Raw genomic sequence first — 14567 nt, 5'->3', positions numbered from 1 at the left:
GGGTCACCTGTTGGATGTCAAGGTTGAGGCACAGGCAAGTTGCATTTTTCCAGCTGGCTGACGGTGCAGTGCCAGGGCAAGGCCTACACTGTGGTTGAGGCGGGTTGTGGGTGCCAAGGGCTGCACTGCGATTGAGGTGAGTTGGGGGGGCAAGGGCTGCACTGCAGTTGATGATGGCGCACAAGTACATGCGGGTTTGGGGGATGGAAGTGGCCACACATTAGGGAAACGTTGTATAAAGTGACCATTCCTCTGTAGCTGAGTGTGTTCAGGTGCAGCCACATTGACATGCTTGGAGGCGGGCCTCCAGCTTATCTGCCCACTCAAGCAACGCAGAGGTCTGAAAGTGCCACCAAATGCTCCAGAGCTTTTCACCCCTTGAGCACAGACTGCAAACTAATGAGTGTTTTAATGGACTGCAGAACAATTGGATGACTGAGCATGCTGTGTAATCTCCTTGCTAAAGCTGGCTGTGGAGCAGTCACTGGTGGAGAGGCTCACAGCTTCTTGCAATATCATCATTCAGTTTTGGACCAGCCTCCCCCATGGTTCAAGGTAACAGAGCAGCCTTGCAGTGCAGATTAGGAGAATGCCTGAACTGAGAGCACAGCATGCAGCCCAGTGGGCGAAGCTGCTGCCAAATGGCCAGGTGGAGGTGGGTGGGGTTTTGGGCAGCCATGCAGCGCACTAAACTCTGGCTACCCAAGTGGGCCAGCAATCTTTCAGATGTGTTAAGGGGCCTTCAGACTTAACCAAGAGAGGTTTTAGTGCACCCAAGCTAACCCACATGTCTCTCTCTTGCATCCTGCAAGAAGTGTACATCAGGAGCATGGAGCCTGGTAACCTAGATGTCCTGCTCTTGGCTTACAGAGAGTGGGGACGAAGGAGAACAGAACGGTGGAAGCACCTGGCTGCTCAGAGGGAGGAGCAGCCCCCTCAGGAAGAAGGGGTGGCTGGGGCTCCTGTGCACGCCGTTGAAGAGCCACAGCGGTCGGTGCCTAGCTAGAACCATGGTCTGCGGATGGCACTTGTCATTCCTGCAGATGACTGAGAATCAATGTCCCTGAAGACTGCACGTGTCCAGGGAATTGGTCGTTAACATCTGCCACCTGCTGCAGAATTTTTATTTATTCGTTCTTGGGATGTGAGCATCGCTGGCTAGGCCAGCATTTATTGCCCATCCCATTGCCCTTTGAGGGCATTTAAGAGTCAACTACATTGGTGTGGGTTTGGAGCCACATCTAGGCCAGACCAGGTAAGGACAGCAGATTTTCTTCCTTAAAGGACATTAGTGAACCAGATGGGTTTTTACAACAATCGACAATGGTTTCATAATCATCATTAGACTTTTTAATTCCAGATTTTTATTGAATTCAAATTCCACCATCTGCTGTGGTGGGATTCGAACCTGGGTCCCCAGAACATTCCCTTGGGTCTCTGGATTACCGGCCTAGGATTTGGCGCCACGGGGCGTGGAGGTCATGAAAGTGACTGTGGCACTCAATTTTGACGCCAGTGGCTCCTTTAAGGGGTCCACAGTTGACCTCTATGAGATATCACAAGCCTCCATGCACAAATGCATCCATGAGGTCATGGATGCCATCTTCACGAAGACGCACAACTTTGTGCATTTCACCTGGGACCAGGAGAGCCAGGAAGCGAGCTTTGGGATTTGCCCAGATTTCAGATTTCCCACAGGTGCAGGGTGCCATCGACAGCACTCAAGTGGCACTCAGATTTCCGTGGCAACAAGCGGTCAGCTACATCAATCACAAGGGCTTCCACTCGCTAAATGTTCAGCTGGTGTACGACCAGCACAAACCATCCTGCAGTCTGTGCATGATTCCCAGGGAGTGTCCACGACTCCTACATTCTCTGTAGGTCTCAGATCCCTGACATCTTCCAGAGTCCAGAGATGCTGCAAGGTTGGCTCCTCGGGGACATGGGCTGCCCACAAAGGACGTGGCTGATGACACCTGTGCGATGGCCTCACTACAGCAGAGAGAAGGTACAATAAGGCTCATGCTGCAATGTGCACCTTGGTGGAACAAACCATCAAAATGTTGAAAATGAGCTTCTGGTGCCTGGACCGGTCTGGTGGTGCCCTGCAACACAGTCAACAGAGAGTATCATGCATTGTGGTCGCCTGCTGCGCCCTTCACAACCTGGCACTGCAATGTGGAGAGGAGCTGGCAGAGGAGGAGATGCAGGAGCTGGAGGTCTCCTCCAATGGGGAGGATGTCGATGCAGATGAGGGTGAGGAGGTCCTCGAAGATGACGGCAATGAGGCTATCACGCTGGTCAAATGAGGCAGGCGCGCTTGGGAGGTTCTCATAGCTGCTAGATTTGTGGAAGATGATGACATGCAGTGAAGAGACTATATAGATCCTCACATTGCACCTGTGAATGTTTGTATCCTGTCTGGCAGCGCACATACCCTCAGTGATAAGGATCCTGACATGGAGATGCGGCAGATGCCCATAGTTCCTACATTTCAGGAGGATGGTGACAACATGCAGTGGGGACACTCCACATGTCTGACTCCTGTCTGGCTGATGGCACCTCATTTGCACTCTGTGAACAGGGTCAGATCATGGATATACAGTGGGGGAAACTTTAATTTCTCCTGATCCTATGACATCCTTTGTGAACTGAACCCTTCAGGACCACACTCTCTCCGGACATAGATGCTGATGAGATGGGGGGGCAAGCCACACCTCAAAGGTGCTGGGAGCACACAGAGAGAATGATGGAACTCTGTGCACCAGTTCAGGACATTCTGGCAGCAATGATAAGCCCCAGCAAGGTGCAGGCGTGACTGATGTGTCCAGTGACTGTGAAGGTACACCTGCCTTTATCTTGTGCAGGGACCATCATTTCACATCTGAGTGACGCAAACACTGCTCATCATAACAAGGAGTCACGGGCAAGGACACACTCTTGGGAGTTTATTAACAAAGTGAACATTATGTACTAGTAATCAACACCCGTGCCCAGGCTGTGAAACTACATCTGAACCTTCCTAACCCTGCCGTTACATCCTGATACTCCCTTGAAATCCACAGCAGAGATGGAGGTAGCCTGCTGACTGCTACGCCCTGTCTGTGATTACCTTGATGAGCGTTCTGTGGAGGGCCCTGACCTGCTTTCGGGGTCCTGCTGTGTGGTAGTGGCACCCTCCTCGGCCTGTGGAGCTGGATTTGTTAGGGTCACAGGAAGTGGGGATTTGGATGGGGTGGACATTACAGGAGTATCCAGGGTGGATGGCCCCAGGGTGTGCACCTGCTGATCCTCCTCCCTATGAGTGCACGACGGCCCCTTGAGGAGAAGGGGAAGCTGGAGTGAGATCTAACTGCCCCGCAGTCCTCTTGAGTTGACATTGCTGGAGGCCAACTATTGTGTCAGCAATAGAGTTCAACCTGCACAGCAGTGCAGGACCGATGTCCTGGACCAAGGTCTCCATGACAGCCGCCACCTTACCAGTGTTGACCTTAGTGTGTTGGCATGCTGGCGCTATCATCTCAGCCTGAAGGCGGACTGACTACTCCGCCATGCAATCTGAGGAGTGCAGCGGAATTCCCTTCCTGATGTTCCTAAGCTTGCCTTTGCAGCTCCAGCAACTGGGGTATGACTGATTCCAGAGGCTCGTCACCAGATTTCTGATCTCCAGTAGTTCTCCGAGTGCTGGAAACCTGGGATGCCCCTGCTGTACATCAGACAGTGCGATGTGCTCACCAGATTGTGTGGCTACTCTAAAGCTTGGTCCCACTGAGGTGTGTTGGTCTCTGCGCTGGTTGAGGGTGTGGGCGAGCACTGTGATGGGTTTTCAGTGAGGGTTTTAGCAGATTCCTCTTCTGAGGTGTCTATGGGACTTGAGTCAAGGACCTGGGTCGTGGACTCCCTTGGCTGTTTCCCAGACGTGCCTGCGAAAGCAAGAGGAGATAATTAGTCCATGGCGGGGCCTGTGAAACAGGGCACATCCCTCACAGCATGGTTGTCTGATGGATATTGCACTGCTAGATCCTCACTTGGTTAAGCACCGCTGATCTCGCCATCAGTACAGGAATAGTCCAGATGTTCACCGACCAACTGGATGACTCTATTTTCAAATTCCGTAAGGACCTTGATTCTTCCACCGGTCTGCAAACTCTCCCTCTTGTTGTGCGCCAGCTTGTCCTGAATGAAGATAGATGGAGAGGATGCTTGCCAGGCCAGATGATGAGTATGCATGGCATGTGTGGGTGGTGAGTGGTGCCATGGATGGGATGAGGACAATGAAGGTGTGTATGAGAGAGTGAATGGTGATGTTGCTTGAACTGGGAGTGAGTGAGATCCCAGTGGATGTATGATGGGTTTGTGAGTGTGAGAGTTGAGAGTGATGAAAAGAGCGACTTACACTGGCGGAACAAAGGAGATCATTCATCCTCTTTCGGCACTCGGTGGCTGTCCTCTTTTGCAGGGCGTTGTCACTGACCACTGCTGCCACCGCCTCCCAAGCCGGATTGGTGATGTCGCTGCCCCTCCTGCGGCCAGAGCCATGGTAGAGGACATCACGGTGGGCTTCCATGGGGTTCCAGGGACGCGTCACTAAATCGGGGCTGCAGTCGTCTTGCCTTTTGGGGCCATGTATTCTGTGCAGCACCCTGGGCTGGAAATACTGAGAGGTGTGTACATGGCTGCACTTCAAATATGGCACCTGGGCGTGAGAAGATGATGGCGTGGCGGGCAAATCGGAGGCCGCCCACCAGCAAAACTGTGTTTTTCCTGAGAATGCACGATTAACGAGACAGGATTAGGATTGATGATATGGCGTGAAAAGCTGCCATTGTGGCCGGCAGGTAAAACTTTCTTTTCCCCGCCCACTAATGCACCTAGTGCAAGTCTGGGACGATTCCGCCCTATGATCCTAAATAGGAAAACATAACTGAAATATAAATATCAAAAATTATTTTCCTTTCAAGCTTTGTCCTGTGAAAACTGTTGGTTATCAGGGTGGCAGATAACAATGTGGTTTGTGACAACTTCTGACATGGAGACAGTGCGATAAGGAAAATGTGAGATTTTAAAAAAATGTCTGTGGAATCTGAAATTATTTATAAGCATGCTTGAAAAAAGCTTTTATGAGTTTGCACCAATTGTAAAGGGATCAATTGTAATTTTCTTGGATAATAAGAAATACTGTTCCATGTGACCTGGAAGCAGTACCAACACGAAGGAAATTAACAAATGAAAGCTGTGTGGCTGGCAGATACAGAGAAGATGTAAAGAAGATAGATGAGCTGGAGGCAGAAGGCCATCAGCACACAGATGCAGAAACAAAGAGGAAGCGTATAGAAACATACCGGGCATACCGGTTATTGTGAGGAGAAGAAGCAAATCTTTCTCGGGAAGAGGTTAGTGTTTTCTGTTTGGCAGAAAAGGAGACAGGAGCAAGGTGACCAAAATGGTCTAAAACCTGCAAGGCTGTGTGTATAGCTGAAGAGTTGAGTATTTGCCCAGAAATGGCCGAACTGTAAACCAGGGTGTTATTGGTTGGTCAGTTGAAAAGGAATTCTGAAAAGCTACACTATCAAAACTGTCGTCACCTGAGGGAGAGAGAGTTAGTAAAAGTGTGCTGATGATAATTTGCTAGCATTCGCATCATTCCCTGCAGTTACGTGGCACTATGTAGCTACACAGTTCCACAATATGCTGCTCTTTATTCACACGGGACAGACCAGGAGTCCTATCTGACAACAACTTTCACCTTGGAAATTGATGGGTCCACTATAGTTGAACGCATGACCAGAACAGCTTAATTGTTGTGCTCAATGTAGTAGTCTTAATTACAAGAAATGTAAATATGTGAAACATCAAAATGAATTCTTGCATATCTTAGATTCTGCTACAATATTAACCTGCTGGTAGTGACAGCCTATGCTGGAAGTAACATGTACCAGGTTTAACATTTCCTTCTGTCTAAATGGTTTCATTCAAAGTGTAACTGGTATTTAATGGAGAAGAAACTTAAAGACCTATAAGCATTGTGAATGTTATGTAGATACCCTTGTTGGAAGCTTGTATATAATTTTCTGCAAGGAAATATAATTACTTTTAATAATTTCTTTGAAAATGTGATTCTATTTTTGATGGACCTTTTTGTACAGAGATCCCATGAGCTTTTTAACAGTTTATATTGATTTTGCTCTGGATTTATGTGTAGTACTATTACTTTATAATAGGGAGCTATAGAGAAAGCAAAAGAAGGTGACAAGTTGGTTGCTTTAAATAAAGTAACACCACAGGAAAAGAACACCATGGTGAATCGTATTGGAACAATGTCCTACACATTCCAAGGTAGGTATGGAAACAAAATCTTAAAAAAAAGACTCTGTATTCTTTAAATTCATATATGCTTTCTTAAGATCTTTCTTTCCTATGGAAGAAATAAAACAGTTTGGAAGGACAGTTAACCCTGTGATGCTTTCATAGCGATATTGGTGGAAATTTAGAATCTGCCCATCTACTTGGCCACAGGCATTTTTAGACATTTGATCATGTTTCATTCTGACCAAGTGCCCTCTAAAGATGCTACTGCATTTAGATTATAAAGTCCCCTATAGCTGAGGAATGTTTCCTGTGGTTTCATGCTAGCACCCATTGGGCCAGAAATTCAGAGAACCAGGAGGACACTGGTGGGCACGTGAAGAAGGGAAACTGAGGTGCAGGTTGCGGGGGAAACTGAAGATGGTGGATTGATTCACAGAAGGGAAATCAAAGGAACTTTGATTTTTCCAGTGCTAATGGTAAATCACTGAAATTGCACTGAAATCTAATCACAATAATAGCAAAGTGATAATATAAATATTTTCTTCATAACCAACAGTAATAAAATGTGCCACTACATTTAACTCTTAATAGTTGTAATGTTCCGATATCCTACCTGTAACAAGTACTAACAGTCACCCTGAAACCATACCTTGAATGCGTCTATGCTGCCCAAGGTAGGTCAGGCTCCACATTTGGCAATTTTTAAATGGCCCTGACCTTTCTCCTTATCCTCCTTATTCTCTGGTTCATGAGAAGGTGGCATCACTGAACTTAGAATCTCAGTCAGAGCTAATCTTTACTTGGTTTTCATAAGTCAAATCAAACCGAAAGATGTATTTGGGGCCCTTGATACAGAACGCATTGCCTTAAACTCAGCTCACAGCCAACTATTCTAAACCACTTCCTGATCTCTGATTCCATAAAGGAAATATTTAATCACGTTATAGAAATTACAGCACACAAGACTGCTATTCATCCCCCTATACTGCTTTCTCTCCTGTAACCCTATCCACTCCACCCCAAGATGTTTTCATATTCCTCCTCTTCAAACGAATATCCTGTTCCCTTTGAAGTGAAATTTTCGTCTTTACCTTAATCATCACTGAAGGGAAGTATTCCATGCTATCATAGCTCTCCATCCAAAGACTTTTCTCCTCCCTTACTCTTTGTTCCTTCGAGTGAGAATCTTTGTTTTCCGGTCACTAGTCTACCGTTCGCCACCAATGGAAATAATGTTTCACAATTTCACAATTTACAGTAACGTCCCCAGGTTTCACTCGCCCTTTCTAGCTACTCCTCTCAGTGCTGCTGCCGCTCACCATCTTGCTGCTGCTGTTCCTAGCTCTGTGGAAAATGTTGGTCCCCATGCCTAACCCATTTCTTCCCCCTCCCTTGCGTGAGCGCCGATCCCTGAAATCTAGACCCTTTCTCTCCCGTAATCTCTGATCCCCAGTCTCTTATCTTTCCCCCAGTTTCTAACTCTCCCAATCTGCCATTTCCCACCCTCCCCTTGATAACCAACTCTCTCTTTCCCTCTCCCCTAATACTTTGTGCTCATGAGTTCAGAGATTTCTTGAATGGATTCCTGAGCCTTCTAATTCCCGACTCACCAGCTCCCTGCCCACTGCACGGCACAAAGTTCTGGCTTTCTGCATTGGTGGTTGTGTGATATCACTGAGCCTGAGGTTTTAACTGCAGCCAGTGATGTGACCAACGTGGTCGGGAGTGAGGGGTAATAGTGGTGGGGGAGGGGGGGGGGGTGTTGTTGCCACTGCACTGTGGTGGGAAATTTAAATTGTGGATCTCCCAGCTGGAAGTGACGTTCTGAGAGTGACCCTTCATTTGAGAAACACCTGGTTATTCTAGGATGGTTGGGAACCCAATTGTTTTGAATGGCCCTAAGAAATAGGCACAAATAAAAAAAAAAGTCTTGATTCATATTTAAAAACAACAGATTTATTTATGTAAGTTTTTTTTTTATTCTGGTGTGAAACTTGATAATTTGCTTCACTTCATCTTATGTTGCCAACTTTCTATCTAGCATCAATAACCTAATTTAAGGGGATAAGTACTATGGGATGGAAGGGAAAGATTTTTAAAATCTCAAATATTCCCCCTCCTAAATGATAATTTCAAGTAGATAAGCATTCCCTGTCCTGGATGCTAAGCCCAAAACTTCAACAACATTAAAAAGTACCCGGAACTCTCAGTATCTGATATCTGATTTGCTATTATTGTTCTGATTATTTCACCAGCTCTTACACCACAAGCTATAGCCTGACATGGCAGCATAGGGAAGGGAAAGCAAATCTGACTAGGCCTGCTGTGCAGAAGCTACCTTCCTGCTGATTGCTGAGCATTGACAGGAAGCCAACATAGGAACAGGAGTAGGGCAATCAGCTGCTTTAGCCTGTTCCACCATTCTGTTAGATTATGGGTAATCTGTACCTCAGTTCCTTTTACCCACTTCTGCTCCATATCCCTTCACAGCCTAGGTTGCCCTATCTTCCTGGAATGGGGCGGAATCTGAAAGAGGAAAAGGTGGGTATAAAGAAATTGATTATAGTGTAGATAATTGAGAATATTTTACTCGGTTATGCCCTAATTTACTATCTTACATTTAAGTTTCAGTGACTAAAGATAATTATATGAAGGTTATTAAATTCAGACCTTATAATTTCATTACAGCTGAAATGAATCACTTCCACAATAATCGAATTTATGATTACAATTCTGTAATGCAACTCTACCTACAGCAGCAAGTTGAGTTTTATGAGACGGTAGGTTGTTTATCAGATCTGCTTTCCTTTTAAGATGCTGTTGGGACAAAAGGCATAAAGTGAAAGGAAATACCTCATTATCTCCACATGATTTAATTTGAGCTAACAGAGGTGTTTAAAATCATGAAGGATTTAGGTAGCGTAAGTAAAGAGAAACTGTTTCCAGAGACTGAAAGGTTCATAACCAGAGGGACAAATTTAAGGTGATTGACATAAGAGTCAGAGGTGACATAAGGAAAAACCTTTTTCTCACAATGAATGAGTGGGTAGGATTTGGAATGCACTGCATGTTGGGGTGATGGAAACAGTAGTTTTCAAAAGGGAATTGGATAAAAATTTGAAGGCTTAAAAAAAAACTGCAAAGATACATAAAGGCGTGGGGGTTGGGGGATGTTGCCTAACTGGTCCTAAACTTGTGTCTGTCTGTCCTTTGCCGCAAATGATTTTGGTTCATTTCTGCACACTGGACAAGTCCAGTCTTTTAACTATAACTTGTTAACAGGTTTGTAAAGTCTTTTCTTGATTGTCGACATTATTAACCGGAACAATGCAACATGTTTAGTGTTGTTCATTATTCTTGTGCATGCCTCTTTCTCACTACTGTAGGCCAGTTGTTTTTATCAATTCTGTTTCTGCTAGACTGTGCTTCCATGCACCAACTAGATCTATTTCCTTTTTTTATTTTTACTGTGTATAACTTCTGCAATCCATTTTCCTCTCCTCTAGATTCTATTACAAAATATGGGAATGTCAGTGCTGGATGGATCTTTTTCCAAAAAATCCCTTGTTACTTTTTTTTTCTCTAAATACGACCTAAAAACTGCAGGGAAATTGTTCTTTTACTAATTAGCTATAAAGTAAACAATGCTTAATTATTATAATTAATTTATATATATATTTAAAATATCACTGTTCCAGATTTGTGTAGCCCATTGGTTCTGAGCTCATGCCCACAGAACAAGAGCTGTCTGACTCACTGGCCTTTCTTGTATAAAATTCTGCCAGACATTCTGTGTTACTCTGCTTCTCATGTGTCTTGGCCCTCCACTTCCCTCATCATCTCTCTCACCTTTTGAGCAATAGGATTTACTTTCTTTACATCCTAATTAAGTCTGAAGAAGAGCATTGTAATCTGAATGCCAAAGGAGAATGGTCAGCTATTTATTGCAGCTATGCAGACACTTGATTCCAAAATTAGTGCATAAGAAATGACATCTTTGGCAGATTGGTGAAGTAAGACTATAACCCGACTAATTCAAGTCTTGGAGCATATACCGACTTAAGCTAAAATAGAATAAATTTTATAAATTAAAGAGGGACTAATTTCACCATTGGCTAAATTACTAAATGTACGGCAGATTATGGAATTAAATCACACCAATTGAAAAATAGGATGATGGTAGCCTGAAAGGCTGTAAGGTGGTTGCAGTTGATTTCAGCATGCATAGACCAAGGGTGCGAGAAACAATCAATGGTCCTATTATTAATATCTATCCAGTTACCTGTGGCACATGTGTAATGGCAGGATGTGATGCCCCTACAGTTGAATAACCTGGCATTTGCCACAGGGATTCATAAATGAAGAATAGTCACTGCTTGGACAAGGTAACAGAAAACGTCACCTACAAAGCCGTACTGTAACATGATCTAATTCCTTCAGAAGATAACAAATGTTTCCATTTTTCAAACTTCTGAATATTATCGTTAAAGATCATAAATAGCTCCACAGTTCACCCAAGGATCAATGCTAGTTGGTCACAATTTACATAAATGATTTGAACTCCAGAATTGGAAGTAGACTTTTAACTTTGAAGATGACACCAAATAGATAATACTGAGGAAGACTGGAACAAAATAAGAGACCATTAAAGAATTTGCAGTCTTTGTCTTTATTCATTATTGGCTAGTTCATTCTTGTTTCTCTAGAGGAATATAATTCTCCTGGACTTGCTTGATCACGGTTTCAAATATTTTCCACTATTGTTATATCTCTGTTTGCCAATATTATTTTACAGTTTATTTTCCTTAGTTCTGTTCTCATTCACTCCAATGTTGTGATCTCTATTGCTGAGGTGTTCCTTACCTTTACTGCACTATTCTGTTTTGGTTCCTTTCCCATTACTAGATACAGCATTTCTATGGGCTAGCATAATAAACGTCCTGTTTCCTTTCATTCCAAACCCCACCATTTAAATTGTGCTCACATTCATTTGTTCTGAAAATTGATTACTAATTGCACCTCCCCAGCCCCAACCCACACTGTCCTGCCTGCGCTGTTTCAGTTGGAGCAGAGAAGATTTAAGGGCTAATTTGATGTATGTTTTTCAAATTATGAAGAAATGAGACACAGTAGATGGAAGCAGTTCTTAAGAGGTGTAGAGCAAGGAGAATAGATACATGATTAAATGCAATGGATTTAGGACAGAGAGCAGGAGAAACCATTTTTTACACAGGATTGCAGTGCTGTGGAATGCAATTTTGAACAAAGTAGAGACCATACTAATAGATTAGATATGTATTTAAAGGAAAAGGAATTAAACAAAATTAAGAACATCACAGAACATCAGAATAGGACTAAGATCGTGTGGATGATAAACACGACATGGATGACTTGGTTCAAATAGCATATTCCCATATTGTAATTTGTAGGTAATGCTATGTAATAATCTCAGAAGGAATCTCTTCCTGTATCCTGCAAACATAGCATCCAGAGAAGTGGAATCGATAGATATTTGTATGTTAGACTGCGGCTGACTATAGAGTGCATAATTGTGAATAATGAGGAGAAGGAAAAAGTACACTTATAAAGTAATATTTAAAAAAAAGAAAATCAACCTTTTCAATAAAATTGTTAGTGAAATATTTAATTGATAAACCCACATTTTGTTGAAAGATCTTTTGAAAGAAGTGGGCACCTTGTTGAAATGTGTTTGAATTAAGAATGATTTTGTTATTCCCCACTAGATTGCAACAAAGCTGAAGCAAGCATTGACCCATTTTACAGTACAACAGTAAACCGTGCCAGCACAATTAGCCTCAACTGATTACTTGGTGGAGGGATCCTGTGCTCTGAAGAGTGTTTATGACCGAGAAAGAAAAACCTAGCAAAGACACCTCAAAATCAGGTTTTGTTTGATATAATGTTAAACATGCAAAGCAATTGTTTGGACCATATCGGTTATTTTTCTACTTCTGTGCAAATGGTGTGAAACTTTTAGTAAAGTTCTTCTCTAACTCTGTGCAAGCATAAACTAAGTGAACTTTTTTTTGTTACTTTACCCATTTATTTCTATTTTTGTAAAATTTCTTTTCTGTTCCGTACTTTTGTGATACATGACTTTGTTCTCTGAGCAAAACACATTGTGGAAGACATTGACATGTGATTTCAGTTTGCTTTTCTATCTTTTATTTTGTGCAATTTGTAAAATTTTCTGTCCGTGATGCATTCTATGAATGAAGTGGTCAGGAACGAGATTAATCTTAAAACCAAGTCGAGGAGATTTCTGAAACGGCCGTTTATTTGCAAGGATTCCCAAATGCCAATACTCCATCGACAGTCATGTAAGATGTCCAGCACAATAATGAAGACGTTTGGAGGGGAAACCTCGTGTTGTGCATAAACTTCTCATTGTTTTGAATTAGATATTTTTGTACTAAGATACCAAGAATGCACCAGACCTCGTGCAATGTGTCTTAAGCATTCCAGCATTGAGCTTTCCTGTTTATTCTTGACCAAATTTTAAACCATTATACAAGACTTCATTTGTCCCCTTTTAGTGCCAGCTTTAGTAAAATTGTGTCAAAGGTTACATCCTGGGGTGACATTCTGAAAAGCTTCTGAGAAATCGTTGGTTTGAAATTTGTATTTTGTTTTGAAGTACGTGAGTTTTTTTTTTTGCAATATCACCAATTTTTTTGACTGCTTTATTGTTATTATTATTACTACTTAGGTTATCGAGCTACCAGAGGAAATTGCTATTTGGAGGGTTAAATGTTAATAACGTTGTAGGCAGAATGATTGCTGTTCTCAAATGGTTACCAGTTCTTTTCAGAGTCTAGCCCCCGAACTTCAGGGACTTTGAGCTCTATTCAGTTGCCAAAAATATAAAAGCCATTCTGAATAGAAGTATTTTTTTTGTTGCCTATAGCCTTGCTTATATTTAAATTTAATATACAAAGATACTCCGTAATTATACAGATACATTTATGAATCTAGGAGGATTATAAGAGCATGTTTGCACCAAAGATAAGTATTTAATTTTGTATTTACATTATTTTTGGATTATGAACTAATAAATGTTCCATGCTTATACGTTTTTGAAATTTGACTTCATGCTATACAAGCAGTAAGCTTGAGAAAGATAAATTTAAATTCAATGGAAAATGTATTGTAATGGGGGAAGAGAGAACACATCGGCATTGGAAGAGATGAAGAAACTTCTGTACATAAAGTAATTAAACTGGAATATTTTAGAAATATAAATGTTTTCACTAACTGTATTTGCCTCCAGTGCTCGGGTTAAGATACATGAAAATTGCACTAAAATGGAAATCTTAAATTATTGAGATTTATATGAACTCCAATTCTTCCTGATTCGTTATGAAATATATTTTCTAGATTGCTAACTGTACACAATGTATATAAAAATATAATGTAAATTATCACAAATGTATTTTTTGTTAAATGCCATGTAAGGAAGTTTTGTTGAAATTAAATATCAGATTTATCTTCTTGACCCTTCCATTATAGTACAGAACTCCTTATGTGGCCCTGTAAAATCCAATTCAGAGGAGAGGAAATCGCCATCAAATTTTGCTTTTAGATAATGAAATAGCTTGGCAAAGAGAGAATTTTGTGCAACTGAGGGTGTGAAGACAGGCCAAATGGAATGAGATTGGACATAACCACTTCAACACAGCACAAGAAAAAGGAAATAAAGTGTTCTTAAAGTTATCTAAGCAATCCAAGTAACTTCATATTAACTTTTTTTGCATCAGTTGGCATTAGTATTTTATAATTCTCAGTGTGGCTTAAGTTGACAAGAAAATGTATGAAATGGGTTATGAAATCATTCCTGCAAAAGCAAAGTTTTGGTAACTATAAAGCATCTTCTACATTAGTGACTGACGTATCTTTTTATTTCGTCATCAAGTCAATGTGTCCTCTTTCTCTTTTTTGCTTTCTTTTCAACCGTTTGTTTTTCTAATAATTTTGTTTAAGTATTCTAGTATTTATTTGCTGTTCCTCGAGTTTTTAATGACTTGTTTCACAATGTCATCCACTGACGAGCATCAGTTCAGCAAATGATCCGGTTTTGCTGTGACTTGAACTACAAGACACAAGCATGAAAATAAATAGTGAAGTCAGCATGTGCCTTGTTTTAATAATTTTACTCATGGTCCCTATCCCTCCCTGTCCATAATGCGACATAATACTAAATCAACCTGACCAGGAAGGTTCCAGGTTCAGTCTGGGTT

At 42.1% G+C, this 14567-nt stretch overlaps 1 protein-coding gene across 6 annotated transcripts in view; it reads left to right on the top strand.

Annotated features, from left to right (window-relative positions):
• snx9b (sorting nexin 9b) overlaps window positions 1-14209 on the top strand; it is a 186675-nt gene extending 172466 nt beyond the window's left edge. For all 6 annotated transcript variants that reach the window (XM_078556848.1, XM_078556846.1, XM_078556845.1 and 3 more), the window contains 3 exons: window positions 6222-6336; window positions 8998-9089; window positions 12054-14209. In XM_078556848.1, coding sequence (XP_078412974.1) covers window positions 6222-6336; window positions 8998-9089; window positions 12054-12104 — 258 coding nt within the window. In that variant the 3' untranslated portion in view covers window positions 12105-14209. The remainder of the gene's footprint in view (window positions 1-6221; window positions 6337-8997; window positions 9090-12053) is intronic.
• Window positions 14210-14567: the final 358 nt, after the last annotated feature.

The sequence above is a fragment of the Cetorhinus maximus genome, chromosome 14, assembly GCF_964194155.1.
Source record: "Cetorhinus maximus chromosome 14, sCetMax3.hap1.1, whole genome shotgun sequence".
NCBI classification, from domain to species: domain Eukaryota; kingdom Metazoa; phylum Chordata; class Chondrichthyes; order Lamniformes; family Cetorhinidae; genus Cetorhinus; species Cetorhinus maximus.
This window is presented reverse-complemented; position numbering and strand designations above follow the sequence as displayed.